The following is an 18,989-nucleotide window of genomic DNA, read 5'->3' on the forward strand; positions in this document are numbered from 1 at the left end:
ATAATGGTAACACATTTTGAAAAGTAATGCTTAAGATAATTCAGTCTTTTTCAATTTTTGCCATGGTTTTTTATGAATTTATAGCTGAAAATGCCAACTCCTACAATTGCCATAATAAAGTATTAAAAGAAATATGTTAATATTAGGAAAGTTAAAATGAACTTAATGCATAAAATGGAGCTTTCTGATTAATAAAAAAATAAACTGAAATTCTATAACAAATTTTTTTTTACATTTAAAAAAATGTACAACGTATTGAGGATTTCACAACCTAAAAAAACTGATCAAAATACTAAATCAAATTAAATACAAATTTTCAGCAGAAATTAGACAATATTTGGTAAGTTTGTATGAAATTTCATACAACTTGGTCAAGTATTCCACTGTGAGGAAATAAACATTAAGGACATCAGTGCACCTAATCTGGAGTTAAGCTCTTATAAACTTGGTTAAGTAATCTACTGTGAGAAGGAAAACATTAGGTTATATCAGTAATACTCATTTAGTCCACAGAGTTAAAGCTTGTATATATACATATAAAATTTATTGTGAATTCACAACTATTCAAAAATGATGCTATGGATAGACTTGCAGCTGAAAAAAATGTAACATCCATTTTCAAGGAATGATACTTTTTAAATGATATTCTCCATGGAAACATGAAGTTCATAAAGTGGTCATTAAGAAAGAAACTTTAACCCTACATATTCAACCTTGGTTATTTTGACCAACCATGTAACCAGAAAATTTAACTCTGAATTTACTAAATGTACTTTCACAAAATTTAGCAAGCTTTTAGTGAACATTATCCATTGTACACAGAAAATCAGAATCTTTCATAAAGTATTCAGAGCACAGATCTGACTGTTAATTTACAAAGCCTTTACTGAGTCAATCTAAGTTCAAGTTGATGTCCATGCTAAGAATAAAAATACTTTATCTAAAAGTTTTAATATTTCATTTGCACAATATTTATAATAAAAATCAAGTTTTCAAAGTAAAATTTTGTATTTTATTTGTTATTTTCTCTTACTTTAGCCAAGTCATCAATATAAACATATATCTATTGCAGACGAGTTTAAAATGGTTCATACTAAATTACTCAGATCAATTTCAGACTTTCTAAGCACTCTTAGAATGTTTTTCAAGCATTTTTTTATTTATTAAACACGTGAATCTAGACTTTAAAAAAAGACCATTTACTGCACTCAATTCTGCAACATGCATTAAAGTTTAATATATCAATATAGTCTATTATAGTTAAGTAGTTTTGAAAAAAGAAAAGCCCTTTTTTCAAATAATTTCAAACCCTTGAAATTCCAAGGATTTTTCAAAGATTCATATGCACTCTGATTCAAAGAAAGAATTGTGAGCTTAAAAGATAAAAAGAACTATTTCTATTGAATATAAACATGCACATCATATAAAGATTTGCAGTTTTGAAAACTTCCCTGAAAGTTAAGGATAAATGGGTAGGCTACTGTCATGGGTTGGGAAAATGTATTGATATCTCAGCAAAATGAGAAGACATTAAAACTGTGCATTTGATCTCATCATTATTTAGAGATCATATCTGCTATACTGCTAATTTATATAAATTAGAAGGTGAAGAATTGAGAGTATTTGCATATCGCCTGACAACAAAATCAAAAACTTGAATTGCAAACTACATTTATCCATATAACTAAAACTATGTTTATCTCTGTGCTAGCTCCTCACACATTATATATATATAAAACACTGCCCAACAATTTTGTTGAAAAGTTTTGCTTCCTAAAATGTTTTTGCTGATTGTAACAGGTACCTGGTGGGTATGCACAAATATAGTTTTGGTTTTGCTTCATCATGTAGGAACTCTGAGAAATAGACAGTTAACTGTTTACCAGCAATAACGTATTTAATTGCGTTTATGCTTCTAATACGCTATTAAGTTCAACATAATTTTTGTTTGTATTCAATGTCCGGTGTATTGCGTTGCAGTGTCCAACAGTAGTAAGCAAGCATTGATGGATTTCACTTGCCCTGATATCAGTTTTCCATTGTAGCAATGTCCTGGTGAAACCTTTCACTGTGTTCGTCACTGACAGCACCGAGATTTGGGGGGAAGAAGTCCAAGTGTGAGTGAAGGAAATGAATCTTGAGTGATAATGTTGTGCTTCATTGTTTTGTACACTTTGAGAAGTTTGTCTACCAACTGAATGTAATGTGGGGCTCTGTAATTGCCAAGAAAGTTGTCAACAACGTCTTTGAAGGATTTCCAGGCTAACTTTTCTGGCCCAACTAACAGATCTTTGGACCAATTGTCACTCATAACATATCTGATCTGCAGACCAACAAAAATGTCCTCTTTGATCTTGGCATTAGTTATTCTTGGGAACATCTGTCGTAAATAACGAAAACCTTCACCTTCTTTGTTCATTGCTTTCACAAAATTATTCATAAGTCCCAATTTTATGTGAAGAGGAGACAAAAAAACCTTTCCCAGGTCGACAAGCGGTTCATGCGCCATATTTTCTGTCCTGGAACTAACTTTTTACGGAGTGGCCAGCTCTGTCTAGAATAATGTGACTCTTTGGCATGACTGTCCCATTCACAGATGAAACAACAGTACTTTGTATAGCCGAGCTGCAGTCCAAGTAACAGAGCAACGACTTTCAGATCTCCACAGATATTCCAGTTGTACTTACTGGATGTGCTTCAGCAACATTTCCATGTTCTCGTAGGTTTCTTTCATGTGGCTTCGAAAACAGAAATTTTTGTACCTGGTGACAGCAAACACCATTCCTGCAGTCTTGAACCCAGCAATTCGACCTTTGCTTTTGACAGATCCAGATTGTTTAATTCTGACTGTGTTATAAGATGTAGATCACCTGAGGAGCACGATTCAAAATCCGGATTAATGTCACTACCAGTTCCCTGCATTGCAATTTCTTCATCTGGTTCATCTAAGGTCCATTCCTCTGGTGGTTTTGGAAGACTGTCATCATGTGGCATGGGTATCATTGCTGAAGGCAGATTAGGGTATTCAATTGACTTCTTGTTTTTGGCAGATAAACCAGACACATTTGTCAAACCAAAGTAACAGTCCATCACATGGTCTTTCTGTTCTCCCCATACCATCGGGACAGCAGATGGCATTGTCTTTTAAGCACCTCTGAACCAAGCTCTCAGACAGACAGCACATGTTGCACAACAAATGTGAGGTGCCCATTTCTGGTTTTGAATTTTACAGCTGAAGTATAGATGATATGCTTTCTTCACAAGAGCAGTCATTGAGCATCTCTGATAAACAAGTGTATACTTGCCACAAATATAGCAGAATCTATCGTGGCTGTTACAACATTGATGAGACATATTGACCGACACCAATCGTCCTGTGAAACATCTATAACATCTAACTTACTTGTTACACTGCTACTGAGGCAATGCTATATTCTGAAACAATACACTTACACACTATAAGGTCTATATTCATCCAGTGAGCAGTATCTGTGTATGCAAGCCACTTTTATAGCCTGCTGAGACAGTGTCAAGCTGGCTCCAGCCTGCCCAGGCATGCCTGGGCTGCATACTTCCATAGAACAGCTTCCAACCTGGCCTGATTTCATGCCTGGACATGCCCAGACATAAAACATCGTTCATAGGTCTCTTACAGAAACAAAAATATTTGGACACAAATAAAAGAAAAAACATGTCAAAACAACATTTCGATGAAACGATACGTGATGGGCAAATTTGACCAATCACCATCAAACCTGGCACGGTGACTCCTATGGTCCTCAAAAGTAATGTGAAGGAAGGGAAATTTCCACCTGATTTCATACAAAAATTAATTTTTGGCTTTTAATACACATTCTTTCTTTGTGTCACTTTTTTTTTTGGTAATACAATACCACAAATCATTGCTTAGCAACAAAACTATCACAAAATTGTTATTTGGCCAACAATATTGTTTATGTTTAACAGGTAGTTTATGTATTAATTTGTGGTTAATTTTTATTTTCTCCAATTTAATAAATTTAGTGAAATAAAAGCAAATGATTTAATTTAGAAATTTCTTAAATTAGTGTTGGAAAGTTTCTAATCAATCAATCAAACAACTGCATTATTATTCCATACAAATGTAGTAAGTTAGTTAAGGATGTTGAAGAACTAAAGGGAAAGGTGTTCCCTAATATTTGTGAAAATTATTTATGGTTCTGTAAAAAACAATTCTTGTACCTCAAAATAGCACTGTTCATGACATAAATGATCAATTATTGTAAAAAGTTCCTGTACAGGAAGGAAATCACCTACAGCTCAATTACACTATGTAACAAAATTTTTACTTTTTCTTCTTCCTGGGTAGAAAGTGTTATTTCCCAATTGCTTATGCCTAAAGTAAATGGAAAAGACCTATTTTTCTATTCAAACTTTGCTATTATGATCTGGGTAATGAAATTTTCAAATTGATCCATTTTCCAGAACATTCCAGGGAGATTCACTGCTGAATAGCTGGTAGCAAATTTCCTCAAACTTACAAGAATTTTCTAGAATGTAGGAGAACTTACGAAAATTTTCAAGAACCTTTTAGAATTTTCTAAAACCTTCCATAGTAATATATATACAGGGGCTCACCACTTCAGTTTAGGTCTAGCTGCCCAAGTGAACAACTATCTGAAGATGTTGTTCCCACCACTGCACATAAAATTGAGTCTTATAAAACAATCTGTCACAGCTCTTGATAAGGAGTCTCCAGCCTTCAAGACTTCTTCCCTAAGCTGTCTGAGGCAAAGGTTAAAGCTGGTGTCTTCATTGGATCACAAATAAAGAAGATCCTGGAGTGCACAGAATTCCCCAAGAAGCTCAGTAGGAAGTGTAAAACTGGTTGAGGCTCTAGTGAAGAACTAAAGCAAAATTGGCTGCAGGATGTCCCTGAAAGTCCATATCCTTGATGCTCATCTTGATAAATTCAACGAAAAATGGGAGTATACTCAGAGGAGCAAGGCGAGCACTTCCACTAAGATATACTAGGCTTTGAAAGCTGCTACCAAGGAGCATATATAATGAAAACGTGATGGGAGACTATATTTGGGGACCAATATGTGAAAGTGATTTACATTACAGTTGCAAATCTTGAAAAACTATTTACTTCTAAACATTTTTGTATAACTTTAGTATAAATACATGTAAATCTTGATTCGTATGTTGTTTTATTCAAACCTTATGTAAATGAAAATATGCAAATTTGCTCGTTTTTACATAAAAAATAGGTTAATTTCTAAATTTAATGATTCAGGTCACAAAAGCAAAGTTTGAAGGGAATAATGGCCATTTTCTGTACTTTTACAACATAAGCAATTAAGAAATAACACATACTATCCAGGAACAAAATTTGTCTTACATAGTGTTATCAGTGTTACAGTTGATGTTGTAAATTACCCAACTAAGTTCCTAAATTCTCTTGAACCTCAAAGGATGCTAGGTCAGATTCTGAAATTAAAGGCTGGTTCACCAATAATGTTATTGATAAACCTTGATCCTCCAAACTTATGTAATAGCACAAGTTTTGTTGTTAAGACTTTACTTCCATGTGTTATTGAAGCAACTGTAATGCCATAAGGTGAAAATGTCTTAATTCCAAGAATTCCTTTGCAACCAAGTGATTACCCCTTTGAATTGAGAAGGCTTCAATTCCCATTTACAATTTGTTTTGCAATGCCAATTAATAAGGCACAAGGTCAAAGTTTAAAGGTTAGTGAACTGTTCCTAAAGCTGTCTTGCTTTTCATGTGGTCAGTTCTACATAAGATGATCAAGGGTTGAACCTCATCAAAACCTGTATTTTGTCAGAAGAAGCCAATGTAGTATATCAAGAAAATTGTCATTTTAGTTTTGAAAACCAAAAGTTTCAATGAAAATGAAAATTGAATTAAAAAATTCTCAAAGTAAATTTCATTGTGTTCTTAAATAACTATTTCAAGTAATTTGAACACCCATGAAGGGAAGAGGTAATTCAGATAGTACATGATAATATGAACGTAAACACCTCGAGTCTACACACTCCATAACATCCAAACTTATGCAGTTGGAAAATAATTTGATCTATTATTTTGTTCACCAGAAAACATTCAAAGGAATATTAAAACAGTACAAACAAATCAGTAGATCAGAACTATTAAACCAACATGTACCAGAAAACACAAAAATTAGGAATGATACTAAATTATATATTTATAAAAAAAATAAAGTAATATTTGAAGCCAATTCATTAACATTATGAGGATAACTCACATTTGATTATAAAAAACAAGAAACTAATTTTCTGTGATCATATTTCAACAACAGAAAAATTTGGTAGAATTTTTTTTATTACTGACCTGTAAGGGAGGATGGGACTTGGGAAGTTCCACATGGTCCACTAGGAGAACCGTGGAAGTAGGCTCCTGGATTAGAGCAACACCCAGGAACATTAGAATTAATTGGCCCTCCAGTGCTACAAGGTAAAGTACCACGTATCATTGGTCTTATTCCTGAATTCTGGCCTGGGTTGGTCATGTGAGGTTGAAATTTTTGCTGTGTATTCACACTCATTCCATGAGGTGCCCCTTGTACCTGATGAGAGCACCAGTGGGGTGCTACTGACCGAGGATTCATGTCAGAAGGGCCACAAGGCCCTAAGCCAGGAGCTCCCATAGGAGTTCCTGGCCAACCACTGCCACCACTAGGGCCAGAACAAGGAGCTGTTCCATGAATCGTACAAGGGCCAGTGCACATAGGTTGTCCAGAAGATAGCTGGTGGTTCATCATGGATGGCCCTGGTAGCTGACCAACACTCCCTACCTTCAGCTGTTTATTTTGCTTTCCTTGAGCCAAACTGTTAAGCCATGATGATGAATTTTGACGATTAAACTGATGGACCTTCAGGGGGTGCTTCTAAAAAAATTGATTACACCAAAAGCCTTTATAAAATTGAAACAGACTGTTTAAGATGCCTAAACAGGACCACATCAAATATCATTCACAGAGATGAGCTATGGCTATAGCATTTTTCACTACAAAGATAGAATGTCATTTCATACACATTACTCACAAGATTATATATTAAAATGTAGAAACTATGTTCAATTGTTACTTACAATAAAAATAGATATCATTACATATCTGACAACAGAGCAGGGTGATTAATAGAATTTGGTAACCAATTAAATGTTGGGCTCATTAATTGATTGTTCTCACATCACTTGAATAGTTGAAATAATTATAATCAGAAACATTAGTTTTAAATAGCTGATTATTTCTGTTGTGACTTGTAACACTAAATGATTAACTGAACAACTGTGAATTAATTAAAAATAGTGAGAAATCACAATGACAATTTTTCAATTACTTAGATTGTTGAAACAATTTACGACAGCAATAATCACAAAAAATTACTTGGATTGGTTGATTATTTCCATAAAATTAATCAACAGTAATTTCAATGTAAAATTTTAATAAGATTAATAAATATTATCAATGCCCACAGGTGTAAAGAAACTATTTGGATTAAGTAGTTGCATGTGAACACATAAAAGAAGTGTTATATCCTGCAGTTTTGATATCCATAGTAGAAATGTCTGAAATCATACTGAAGGGTGAGCAGCCAAGTCTAATAATCGTCACATCAGAATTCTGATCCTAAAACTTTGTTTGTTTCTTATGAAGTCATGCACATCTTATGAGGATCATGCAATAGGTTAGATAAAATAGCACAAGAAATTATAAGAATGAGGTATAAATAGTTCCATGTGAAGAGACAAAATAAATTTTATATCCAGAAGTACCTTTTCTCTAAGTATGGTGTTCTGCTTTCTAATACGTAATTCAGTAACTGAATGGTTAGTGTGAAACTGAAAATTCCAAACAATTACTTTAACTGATCTATTTCTTTTATAAGAGAAATAAATGTTTATTAAACATTCAATGAAATAAAAATACTACATTTTTCTAAACTACCTTTAACTAGTAACAAAATTCAATGGATTTTCTAAGTAAATAAAATCTACATATTGAGAAAATCCACTGCAGTCAGATAACAACAAGCTATAAATATAGTTTGTTTTTCAATGTGATTTTCTTTTCCATCATTTGATAAGTTTCTTTTGAGGAACAAATATTGTTTCTTAGCATTTCTATTACTAGAGATATACCATAAGTAAAATTTGACAATTCATTAATTGTTAAGACCATTAATCAATTATTCTCATAAGATTTGAATAGTTAGAATAATCATAATAATTGGAAACTAATTTCAATTAGTTGATTATTTTCATAAGTCCTGCCACTAACTGATTAGACTAAACAACCATCAATTAATTACAATAATCCTGAGAAATGTTTCAATTAATAGTACAAATTATAAAAAGCATAAATGCTAATTTTGATTAGTTGATTAATTTTTGTGAGGTTAATAAATAAAATTTGAATAATCTATTATTTCACATGACACTAATAGGTACTCAGTTATAATGATCAATAACCCGCCTCCACGTATAACATACCCCGTTTTCATTCATATACTTTCTTCTGTATTACATCGTTTTGTTCATTTTAAGCATAATATTTTGAGACTTAAATATGGACTGCTGCTAAAATTAAGGATTTTCATAATGCACAAATCTTGTGACACAAACTGTAGTGTTTTTTTTGTTTTGTTTGTTTCTTTAATGCATCTTTGGAAAGGAGTTAAACTTAGATAACATAAAAATTTCAATTATAAGATTTATTATATTTTGGATGTAATGCAGAACCAGGGGCAGAGGGGAATTTAAAAATGGCACCAGGCACTAGAAGTTTAAAGACTGTTCTATACCAGTGATAATGCCTTTACTATTAGGAAAGCTAGGATTTTGTTAATTAGATAATTTCTATTATGCTTACAATGCGATTTTTTGAAATTTCAAAGAATTGAAATAGTAAATTTTGTTTGTTTTTAAATTCTGGGAAGTTTTTCATTCCATTTTTTTTTAACACAATGTCCATATAGACATATGTGCTATATCTTTTCTTGATATATGTCATCATATATTTCATAATTTTTGTTTAAAGTTTTTTGAGTCAACTGTCTTCTTGTTCTTGAGGGTTACTGAACTGGCCCTTAAGATAGCCTCATTCATTTCCAATTAATTTGAAAATTTTTATCTTTCACTAAGACAAATATTTGATTGTATATGACAGATTAATAGGATTTTAAAGGTCATATACAAATATTCTTATGATTCAGTTTTCTTTTAATGAATTCTGACCCTGTTAAATTAGTTTCTGCTCTAAATGCATCCAGCTCTTTTACTAGTTGATTTTGTAAAACATAACTTCATGGATAAGTCTGTGCTTTTCTCAGGATGGAATGTTCTGTCATCATTAGTGTGCAGTTGTTTAATGTTTACTGCTGTTAAGTATTTCAGTTTGGTTCTCAGAGCTAATCTTAGTTGTTTATAAGTTGTTCAGTTTCTTTCTGCTAAGCTTAACATAATGCTTTTTATTATGTCTGTCAAAAATTTTGAATTTCTTTTGTGGGAGTTTCATTTGAATTTATGGGATACATAATAATAAGTTAATCCTGACTGAATCTAAGGGGAATCAATCGAATATAATGAATGTTAAATTTATTAAGTATTTAACTATTAAATTTCAAGCACAGTTTCAAACAAAGAAATTTCAAGGTTTCAACTAAACCATTAATAACATTTAAGATACTATTAAAGATGTTTAATAAGGTGAATGTACTTTAAAAGTTTCATGTTTACAACATAAAAAATGTTAGTTGCAGAATAATGTAACAGCTCAATTTAACACAGATTTTCTCTATCAAAATGTTAAGTGTTCATCTTTCAGTTGTTATAAAGATTTTCTTTTAAAAAGTTTAAATATTTGCTTCTGTTTGCTAACCATATTTTATATCACTGCAGTACAAAGGTGGAAGTATTTAAAATTATTCTCCCAATAGTTTCGTATAATGAATAAATTAAAATTTTAAATTTATTATACTCAAACTTTCAGGTCAAACTATTTTTGAGAAAACTATATTGATATATACATATACTTATTAATGGTATTTCAAACCAAAGTATGCAGAAAAAACATAACAGAAAGGAGAGAAAATGGATAAAAATCAACAAATGAATGAAATGCAGTAAAAAATCAGTATGTTGAAGTCCCAAGAACATAAAGCTTTCATTCAAGACAACTGAGGATCGAGCTAGCCAACCTTGTCCTTAGATTTAACCCACATAAATGTAGAGAATAAATGCTAAAAGAAATGGATGAAGGGTTTTGATTTGAAGTACCAATGTTTGATTCTATGATAAAAATATTAAAATGTTTTTCGTTTTACCTTAATGATGACAACTTATCATAAGTTAGTTCTTTTTAAAAGTGTTACTTTAAAACTCACCTCCAGAAAACGTTTTGTGCCTGGCTGGTTACAATGAAAGGCTATTATTGAAGGAAAGTGGCCAGATATGACAGTTTCTGCTGCTTTGTTTGCTAACATAGTAGAAAATACAAAAATTTGGCTCTGTTGTTGCATATACTGTGTCTCCATAGAAACAGAAGATTTATTGAGCATGTTGCTTGGTAGTGGCTGGACATAATTTGATGCTTGAATAGGTGCCGTAGAACACACCATATTTGAGATTGCTGATACTGGAGGGATGTCTGAAAGCATTTTGTACATCTCCACATTAGTCAACACTTAATATCTACCACTTTATAGTTGTTACAAAGAGTTGAAAGATAAACATTTGATAGTTCCTGAGGAACCATCTTTAAATAACATTTCAGCCTAATACTTCCTTTGAATTTAAGCAACCTTTCATAGATCAAATAAACCTTTTTACCACACAAGCCATCTACTTATTCTAATTATTTCCTAAAATATCACCACACTTTTTTAATGTGCACACTGTGGTCATTAAGCAGGAAAAAACAGTATCTTTTAAAGAAAGAAATTAAAATGTTTAAACTTTTTCATCTTTGCACTTGAAACTTATTACATTTAACATTCTTGAAAAATGAACTTGAAGAATAACAAAAAAATTAATAAGCAAGAGAAACCCTAAAAAATATATGTATTACTGCTCACAAAAATGAAACAGGTTAATGTTCGTTTATCAATTTAGTAAGTAACACAACCCAAAACTCTGCTTATTTTAAACAAATACTAAGCCTGTTTCTTTCAAATGAATTAGTATGATTCAAATTTATTGAATTAAAAATAAAATTCTGAAAATAAATGATGCTTTAATAATTCTCTTTCATATTTGAAATAACAACAAAGACTGGAGTTGAGAAATCTAATGATTTGGAAAATGTGTATCTTTTTACTGATAGAGCATTATAATTTTGAAAATATTTTTAAAAATGCCTTATTTTTCACAGAAAAAAAAAGATCACCATTAGGCATTTTGTAGATTTTATCAATATTTTAAAACATTTGATACAAACACTATCTAACTCATGCATCAATTTCATTGAAAAACTAATCACACTGATAACACAGTCCTGCAAAAGTTTATATTTATTTTTTTTAAAGTTCTTCAGTAACTCCTGTATGTTGAATCCAAAAATATCCATTTTTTTTTACATCACATAGATTTTTGCACAAAACATCACACTTCATTTTACAAAAGTGATTCATTTTTGTTGAAATCAAGTCATTTTGTTATGCTTAAAACAACAACTGGCTATAGATTTCTTTAAATCATTTATGACATGAGAGTTATAAATCATTCTAGAACCCAAACATAGTACTAAACAATGCTCACTGTGGCAACAAAGTAATAATAATTTGATCCAAGTAAGGTTTGTTTGTTTTCTCACTGAATTGTAAAAGTCCTTATAGGATACAAGAAAATGAATATTAATTTTGAAACCAACATTGGAAACTTTATTATTAAAACCAAAACAATTTTTATGAAGCTTAAATTTGCATACTTGTGTAAACAATACAAAATAAAATAAATTTTGATACTAAAATTAGATCTATACACTAAAACTGAAGAAGAAATACATATAGAAATACAGGCAGATACATAAATAGAACTTCAGAATAAGTGTTCAGATTTGTGGTTCAATATGGGTGAAAAATATCAAAACAACCTGTTGTGTTGACTCCACTTGAAGGAGGTGCATTCTCTTTGTTACTACTAACTGAACCTTCACTGCGATTGTCTGTTAGTCCTGGGAGAGTTGCTGCACATTGAAAACATATAGACAATTATCTTATTCAGTATGTTACAAACAAAAACTTGTAATTCTAAAAACTTTAAAATAGAGTTTTTCTCAAATAAATTATTTATTCAACAATAACTGGATATCAACAAAGAAATACAATATCATATGTAACAATTAGAAAAAACAACAACAGTAAATGGAACAATCTGTCAGAAGTCCAGAAGATAATGTGAGAAAAAGAACACACGGAGGTGTCAGAACTAGGTTTTCTGATATCAGACTTCTGACAATTTGTTCCGTTTACTGAGGGTTGTTTTTTTCTTCACTAATGAAGAACTGGAATCACAAAAAATCATTTCAATCATACTAAGTGGGAAAAATGGATTGAAACTTAGCCAAACAATACCATTAACACAAATATATAAACATGTGACTCAAAAATCATATGATCAAGAGAAGTTTCAGACTATTTGTACAATATTAACAGGCATTAATGAGATTTACTAATTTTTTCCAAATAATTCTGAACACAAAGATTTTTATATTAAACCTATAGAGTTAGGAAAACTAAATTATACAGAACTGCAATAAATGACTTAAGTTTTATCATCGGCATAGTTCAAAATAAAGTATGGAAAACAATATCACTTGAAGAGCTGAAATAACAGGATTATACATATTTATCACTTACAGAACTGGAATAATGAAATATGTATTTTATCATCTGCAGAGTTGGGAAAAAAATTTACAAGATTTCTATCATCACCCACAACCTTGGACTAATTCACAACATTTTGATCTCTTATTTACCTCAAAAACTTTAAACTACAATTAATATAATTTCAATAATTTATTTATTATTGTAATTATATAAAGTACTGAAAATTGCTATAAAAATAGGATATGCATTACCTACCTGTAAATACTTTGAACAGTATAAATGTTTGATTTACAAATGAAAGATACCCATAGCCATTAGTGTTGTGAATTAACACTATTTCTTGAGTATAACAACAAAAATATCAAACACTGGGTAACAAAAACCACTACTGAGAACAAAGTGCATGATTTATAGGAACAGATAGGGACAAATGCCCCCCATCAAGCTCAGAAGAGATTCCTAAATTTGCAGTTTCTATGAAACATTTCTAGTCAAATCAGATTAACACATATACACAATCTATCTGTAGAGTAGGACTCATAGTTGATGTGGGGAGGCTCAAGCAAGGTCAGTCTTCTTTTTCTCTCCCTTAAGCCTTTTGTGTAATGACACCTCTGCTAAGAACTAAAGTTCAATACTGCATTGCTCTCATTAAGCGAGCCAGGTCCACTGTAAAGAATCTTACCATGTGGAGGTTTACTGAAGGTAAGATGAGGAAGTTTGTTCAGTATAAGTTACTTCATCTTTTTCCATAAAACATCTTTGTAAACTTGAATATGTTACAAAATCATAATGGAATGTAATAATTTAAAGATGTTTTTTTAAATACAAATTCAATGTATCCTCTCCAACACTGGTAAGGACTTATTAAAAATAAGTATCTTGTACACAAAGAATGACATTATTATAAATTGGTGTTTTTACTAAAAGATGTGTTACTCTTCTATTATAGTTGCTTACACTCAAACTATTAACAAATCAATGCCAGGTGACTTTCATTTCATGTATAAAAATACTTTTCAGTTTATAGTTTTCATATTAGTTTCTTTGCTAGACATGCTCAACTTTTTGGCAAAATTTTTATGCAGCGTATAATCTTATAAGCCTTGAGAACGATTGCAAGATATGATGTATATTTGAGAAATGTTTAAACCTTCTAATTATACATTTTAATATATAATTATTACATAATTAACTAAAACAATGATAACACCAGAGTACAATTTAAATTGTAACTAATTTTAACATATTTAGGTAAGATACAACTGTAATTGTTATGATCAGTGATGTCGAGAAAACCCACTTCTAGAGAAAAATATATATGCAGAAATGGCTTGTTTGGGTTGAGAAAATGTTTTACGTAAAGGAGCAAACAACATTTCGACCTTCTTCGGTCATCGTCAGGTTCACAAAGAAAGAAAGAAGTAACTGACCAGAAGCTGACCACATGTTTGAAAGGGGTTGTGTAACTGAGTGTCAGGATCTAGAGGGCGTGCTTAGATGTTTGAATATATAATTTTATATTTATTTTATTATTATTCATTATATTATTTTTAATATAGGTATAAAGGCATTCCTTTTGTATTGTTTATTTTGGGCTTGAGTTGTTGTATAAGTAAGGCTTCTTTAATTTTGTGTTTGTTTATGTTTGTTTATTTAGTATTTGAGTGTTTTCTATGATTATGTTGCGTTTATTTGACTTGCAGTGTTCGAAAACATGTGAAGGTGACTTTTTATGTTCTTTGAATCTTGTTTCCATTTTTCTACTGTTTCTCCAATATAAAAGCCATGGCAGTTATCACATTGTATTTCATAAATAATGTTGATATGGTGTTTGTCAGAATAGTTTCTACATAGTATAGACCTCAGTTGTGTGCCTGGTTTTTGAATAAATTTGGTATTAACTGAAATATCATATTTTGTTACCAATTTTTGCCAAATGTTGGTTATTTTTCTGCTGATGTCAGGAATATATGGTATGCAGCAGTATATGGTTTCTTAATTTTTTGATTTGTGAGATATATTTACTTTTTTGGTTGATTTTGCTTTCTGTTTAGGTGTGTGCGTATAATGTTTTCTACGGTTTGTGGAGGAAACTTATTTATGTTGATGAAGTATTGTTTTGTCTAATTCATCCTTAATTTTATCTGGTGAGCATAGTTTTATGGCTGTGTTTATTTGATTTCTTAGTATATTGAGTTTTTGTTTTGTTTCATGTGCTGAGTCCCAAGGAATGTATAGTCCAGTATGGGTGATTTTTCAGTGGATTTCTGTTTTAAATTGGGTATTGGTTCTTGTAATTTAGAGGTTAAGAAATGATATTTGATTGATTTCTTCTTGTTCACATGTGAAATTGATGTTGGGATGTATAGAGTTAATGTGATTGAAAAAATTGTGTGTTCTGTAGATGTGAATCCTGTAACCATATCATCTACATATCTGTACCAGTATAATGGTGGATGTAATGACAAACACGACACCAACGTTATTTATCAAATACAATGTAATAACTGCTACGGCTTCTATATTGGAGAAACAAGTAGAAAAATGGAAACCAGATTCAAAGAACATAAAAAGTCACCTTCACACGTTTTCGAACACTGCAAGTCAAATAAACACAACATAACCATAGAAAACACTCAAATACTAAATAAAGAAACAAACGCAAAATTAAAGAAGCCTTACTTATACAACATACAACATCTCAAGCCCAAAATAAACCAATACAAAGGAATACCTTTATACCTATATTAAAAATAATATAATAAATAATAATAATAAAATAAATAATATAAAATTATGTATTCAAACATCTAAGCACACCCTCTACATCCCAACACTCAGTTAAACAACCCCTTTCAAACATGTGGTCATCTTCCAGTCAGTTACCTCTTTCTTTCTTTGTGAACCTGACAATGACCGAAGAAGGACATTGTTTGCTCCTTTGCGTAAAATATTTTCTCAACCCAAACAAGCCGTTTCTAGTTTCTATATACATGTAATTGCTACAGAGGATTAAGCTACTAACAACACTACAATCAGTAGTGACGAAAATACTGCAACAATTTCAAGTTATTAGTTGTTAGATTATAGTGTAAAATTATTTTTTAATGAATATACAAACTGCATGTAACATCTACATATTGGCTATAAAGCTCAAACAAATCTGTTGAAGGTGAGTTTGGCAATTGTCAGGGGTTAAAAAAATTGTTATTTTTTTTAACTGTAAATCAGAAGGTTATGTAAACATCTTATTGTTTAGGCATACCTCTACCCAACTACCATTGTTCTGTATTACTGAAAATACAGAGAGCCAAATTAGAGAATGTTTATAGCTCATTGGTCACATGACAATACATCTGAAGTTTCATGTAATTTTTAAGGTTTGTTTAGGAATAAAGAACTTAAACTTAGATAAAATAAAACTGTGAAACAAAATATACAGGTTGTTCGGAAAGTCACTGTGCACTTATATGTTTATTAACAGACACTTTTCAATATAGAATACAGGAGGTAAATATGAATGACAATTATAAACAATGTTGAAAGTGACCCCTACTGGCATCAATACAGGCCTGGATCCTTCTTATTTTGTTTCTAAATACTGCTATCACTTGTTGGTTTGAAATAGACAATAAAATATGATTACAAAACTGCACAGTGACTTTCCAAACACCCTGTATTATAAAATTAATTTTATTCACATACATTGATAGTAAAAGTGTTTCATTAAATTTTGAATGTAACACTAACTTTTGCAGAGAAGTGTTTAAAAAGTCACCTTTTGCAAAAAGAGTTAATGTTAAAAACATTGAGCGTAAAGGACCTATGCTATTAACATTGAAACTAGGTATCAGATAGGTAAGTGAGTAGACATGCATGCAATACAATTATAAATACTGAAAAAATTAATAGTTTATGTAAGTATGCTGAATTCAGTTTTAACTAAATCTGATAAACATCTTTAAGTATAGGTGTTAAAGGATCTGGGAATAATAAATACTTATAGATACCAAGCTTTGGAAGACTAAAAACAAATTTCACAAGATTTCAAATTTTGTAGAGCTGTAATTTTTCATAATTACAACTAATGATTATTATTTGCAGTTATCTCACAAAATAATTTGTAAATGATAGACTAACATGATATATGATATACTGTGATACAATGTATTATGCTATATCTGATACTTATGTCAGAAGATCTTACTGGATTAATATTTAATGTTTCCATCTACACATTTACATTACTGCACAATAAACAAATGAATTCAAACATCCACTTTTATGTTCATTTATTTTATAAACTAACTACACTTCAGGAGTCAAAAATAAAACATTATCTACCTAGTTCTCTAACTTGTAGTGGGGGAATGAAATATTTATCCAAACTGAATTCTGAGCTACACATAGTATACCAAACACATTGCTATTACTAAAATTATTAACCTTTAACCACAAACATGTCTCCTACCCTACATCATTCATAAGAAACTATAATTCAAACTCTACAGATATCACAATGGATATAACAATTTTTTTTTATTTCTTACCTACAGAAGTACAAAAACATTCCATTTTCGGCTAGATTAAAGAAAATTAGGATTAAAGATAAAAATCACACAAGATACAATACTATAAAATTTGTTATACTGTGTTGTTTTTCCATTCAAGGACAAGTTCAAGTGTCACCAGGATTGCTAAATCTTGAAACAACTACAAGAAAATATTTGTTTCGGTTCATTGAGGTATCAAGAAAACAAGATTTCAATAAACTAATATAATCTACAACTAAGCTATTATTTCTTTCCATCAATCACTCTTCAAATACCTAAGCTTCATTAGGCTAAAGAAAAACATTTTTTTTTAAGAGGATGGTATTCCAAACTTACCATCTTGAGAATTCTCCAATGCTTGGGTATTACTCCCAGGGTTACCAGAAGTGGAACAATTACTTCCATTCACAGTTACCTTTCCCGTTTCTTGGCATCCTTCTTGTCCACTTGTGCTGCAAGGATTTGAAGACAGAATGCTACACGAATTGTTCACAACACTGGAAGAGATATCAGCACTTCCATTCACTATTTTAGCACCAGTACTATTATTATTTACAAGTAACCCCTTGCCCTCCTCACTGAGGTTCATTTTGATGTCACGTTCAATTTTTGTGGCCTCAACTTTGGGCAAAAATTCCTCTAGGCCATTTTCAGTAGCCTCACTGGAGGTTTTTATTGTTTTATTAATGTTTTCATGACATAATGAGTCCACACCATTCACATTTGTTAAAGTTGCAACAGTTCCACTACAGGTGACTTTTTTTTCTAACATTTTCCTAACTTCTTTCTGCTCTTGCTTCAACAGCTTCAAGTTCTCAGCTTCTTGATTTTTCTCTTTATTCTCAAGATCCTAAAACAAGAAAAAAAAACTAAACATGTATGTATAAAACATTTGAACTGTCCTTTGCTCATAACAAATAACCTACTTTCATATACATTATTTCAAATAGTTTGTCCACTGATTTGCACAAAAGATTTAGCAGCATTAATGTTAATTTTATGAAAATATTTAAACATAGGTTACATTTAATGCATAAAATCAATTATAAATGCTTATGTTATTCTTTGGCTTTCCTTAATGAAGTGTAAAATTCCTCAAAATTCATCTGAACTAGTATCACACAGCATATTCATCAATGAAAAGTGCAATAGAACATTTTAAAAATATTTTCAATTCAAAGAAATTAAAAACTGCTTTAAATTTTCTCATATAAATCTACTAGTTTTCAGCTCACAAAATGTATCCTTGTGCTACTTTTTTAACCTACTTAAATACTAAAAATACCATAACCAAATACTATAAATCTGTAAATACGAGGTCTGTTCAAAAAATACGCGGACTGAAGTCATAAAACAAAATGTACTTTATTTAGAAGTTACAGGTCTGGGACCCCTTCAAAGTACTCTCCTCCCCAACGCACACACTTATCCCAACGGTGTTTCCACTTGTTGAAACAGTCCTGGTACGCTTCTTTTGTAATGTCCTCCAGCTCCTTCGTCGCATTTGCCTTAATCTCGGAAATTGTCTCAAATCTTCTTCTTTTCAAGGGTCTTTTGAGTTTGGGGAACAAGAAAAAA

The 18,989-nt window shown here is 31.1% G+C and overlaps 1 protein-coding gene across 1 annotated transcript in view; it reads right to left on the reverse strand.

Moving 5' to 3' along the window:
* LOC143241706 (uncharacterized) overlaps positions 1-18,989 on the reverse strand; it is a 103,000-nt gene that overhangs the window by 11,197 nt on the left and 72,814 nt on the right. The window contains exons 8-11 of the mRNA XM_076484939.1: positions 17,748-18,261; positions 12,120-12,212; positions 10,414-10,676; positions 6,359-6,914 (exon numbers count right to left, since the gene is read on the reverse strand). Of these exons, the coding sequence (XP_076341054.1) occupies positions 6,359-6,914; positions 10,414-10,676; positions 12,120-12,212; positions 17,748-18,261 (1,426 nt within the window). The remainder of the gene's footprint in view (positions 1-6,358; positions 6,915-10,413; positions 10,677-12,119; positions 12,213-17,747; positions 18,262-18,989) is intronic.

The sequence above is a fragment of the Tachypleus tridentatus genome, chromosome 2 (genome assembly GCF_004210375.1).
Source record: "Tachypleus tridentatus isolate NWPU-2018 chromosome 2, ASM421037v1, whole genome shotgun sequence".
NCBI lineage: Eukaryota > Metazoa > Arthropoda > Merostomata > Xiphosura > Limulidae > Tachypleus > Tachypleus tridentatus.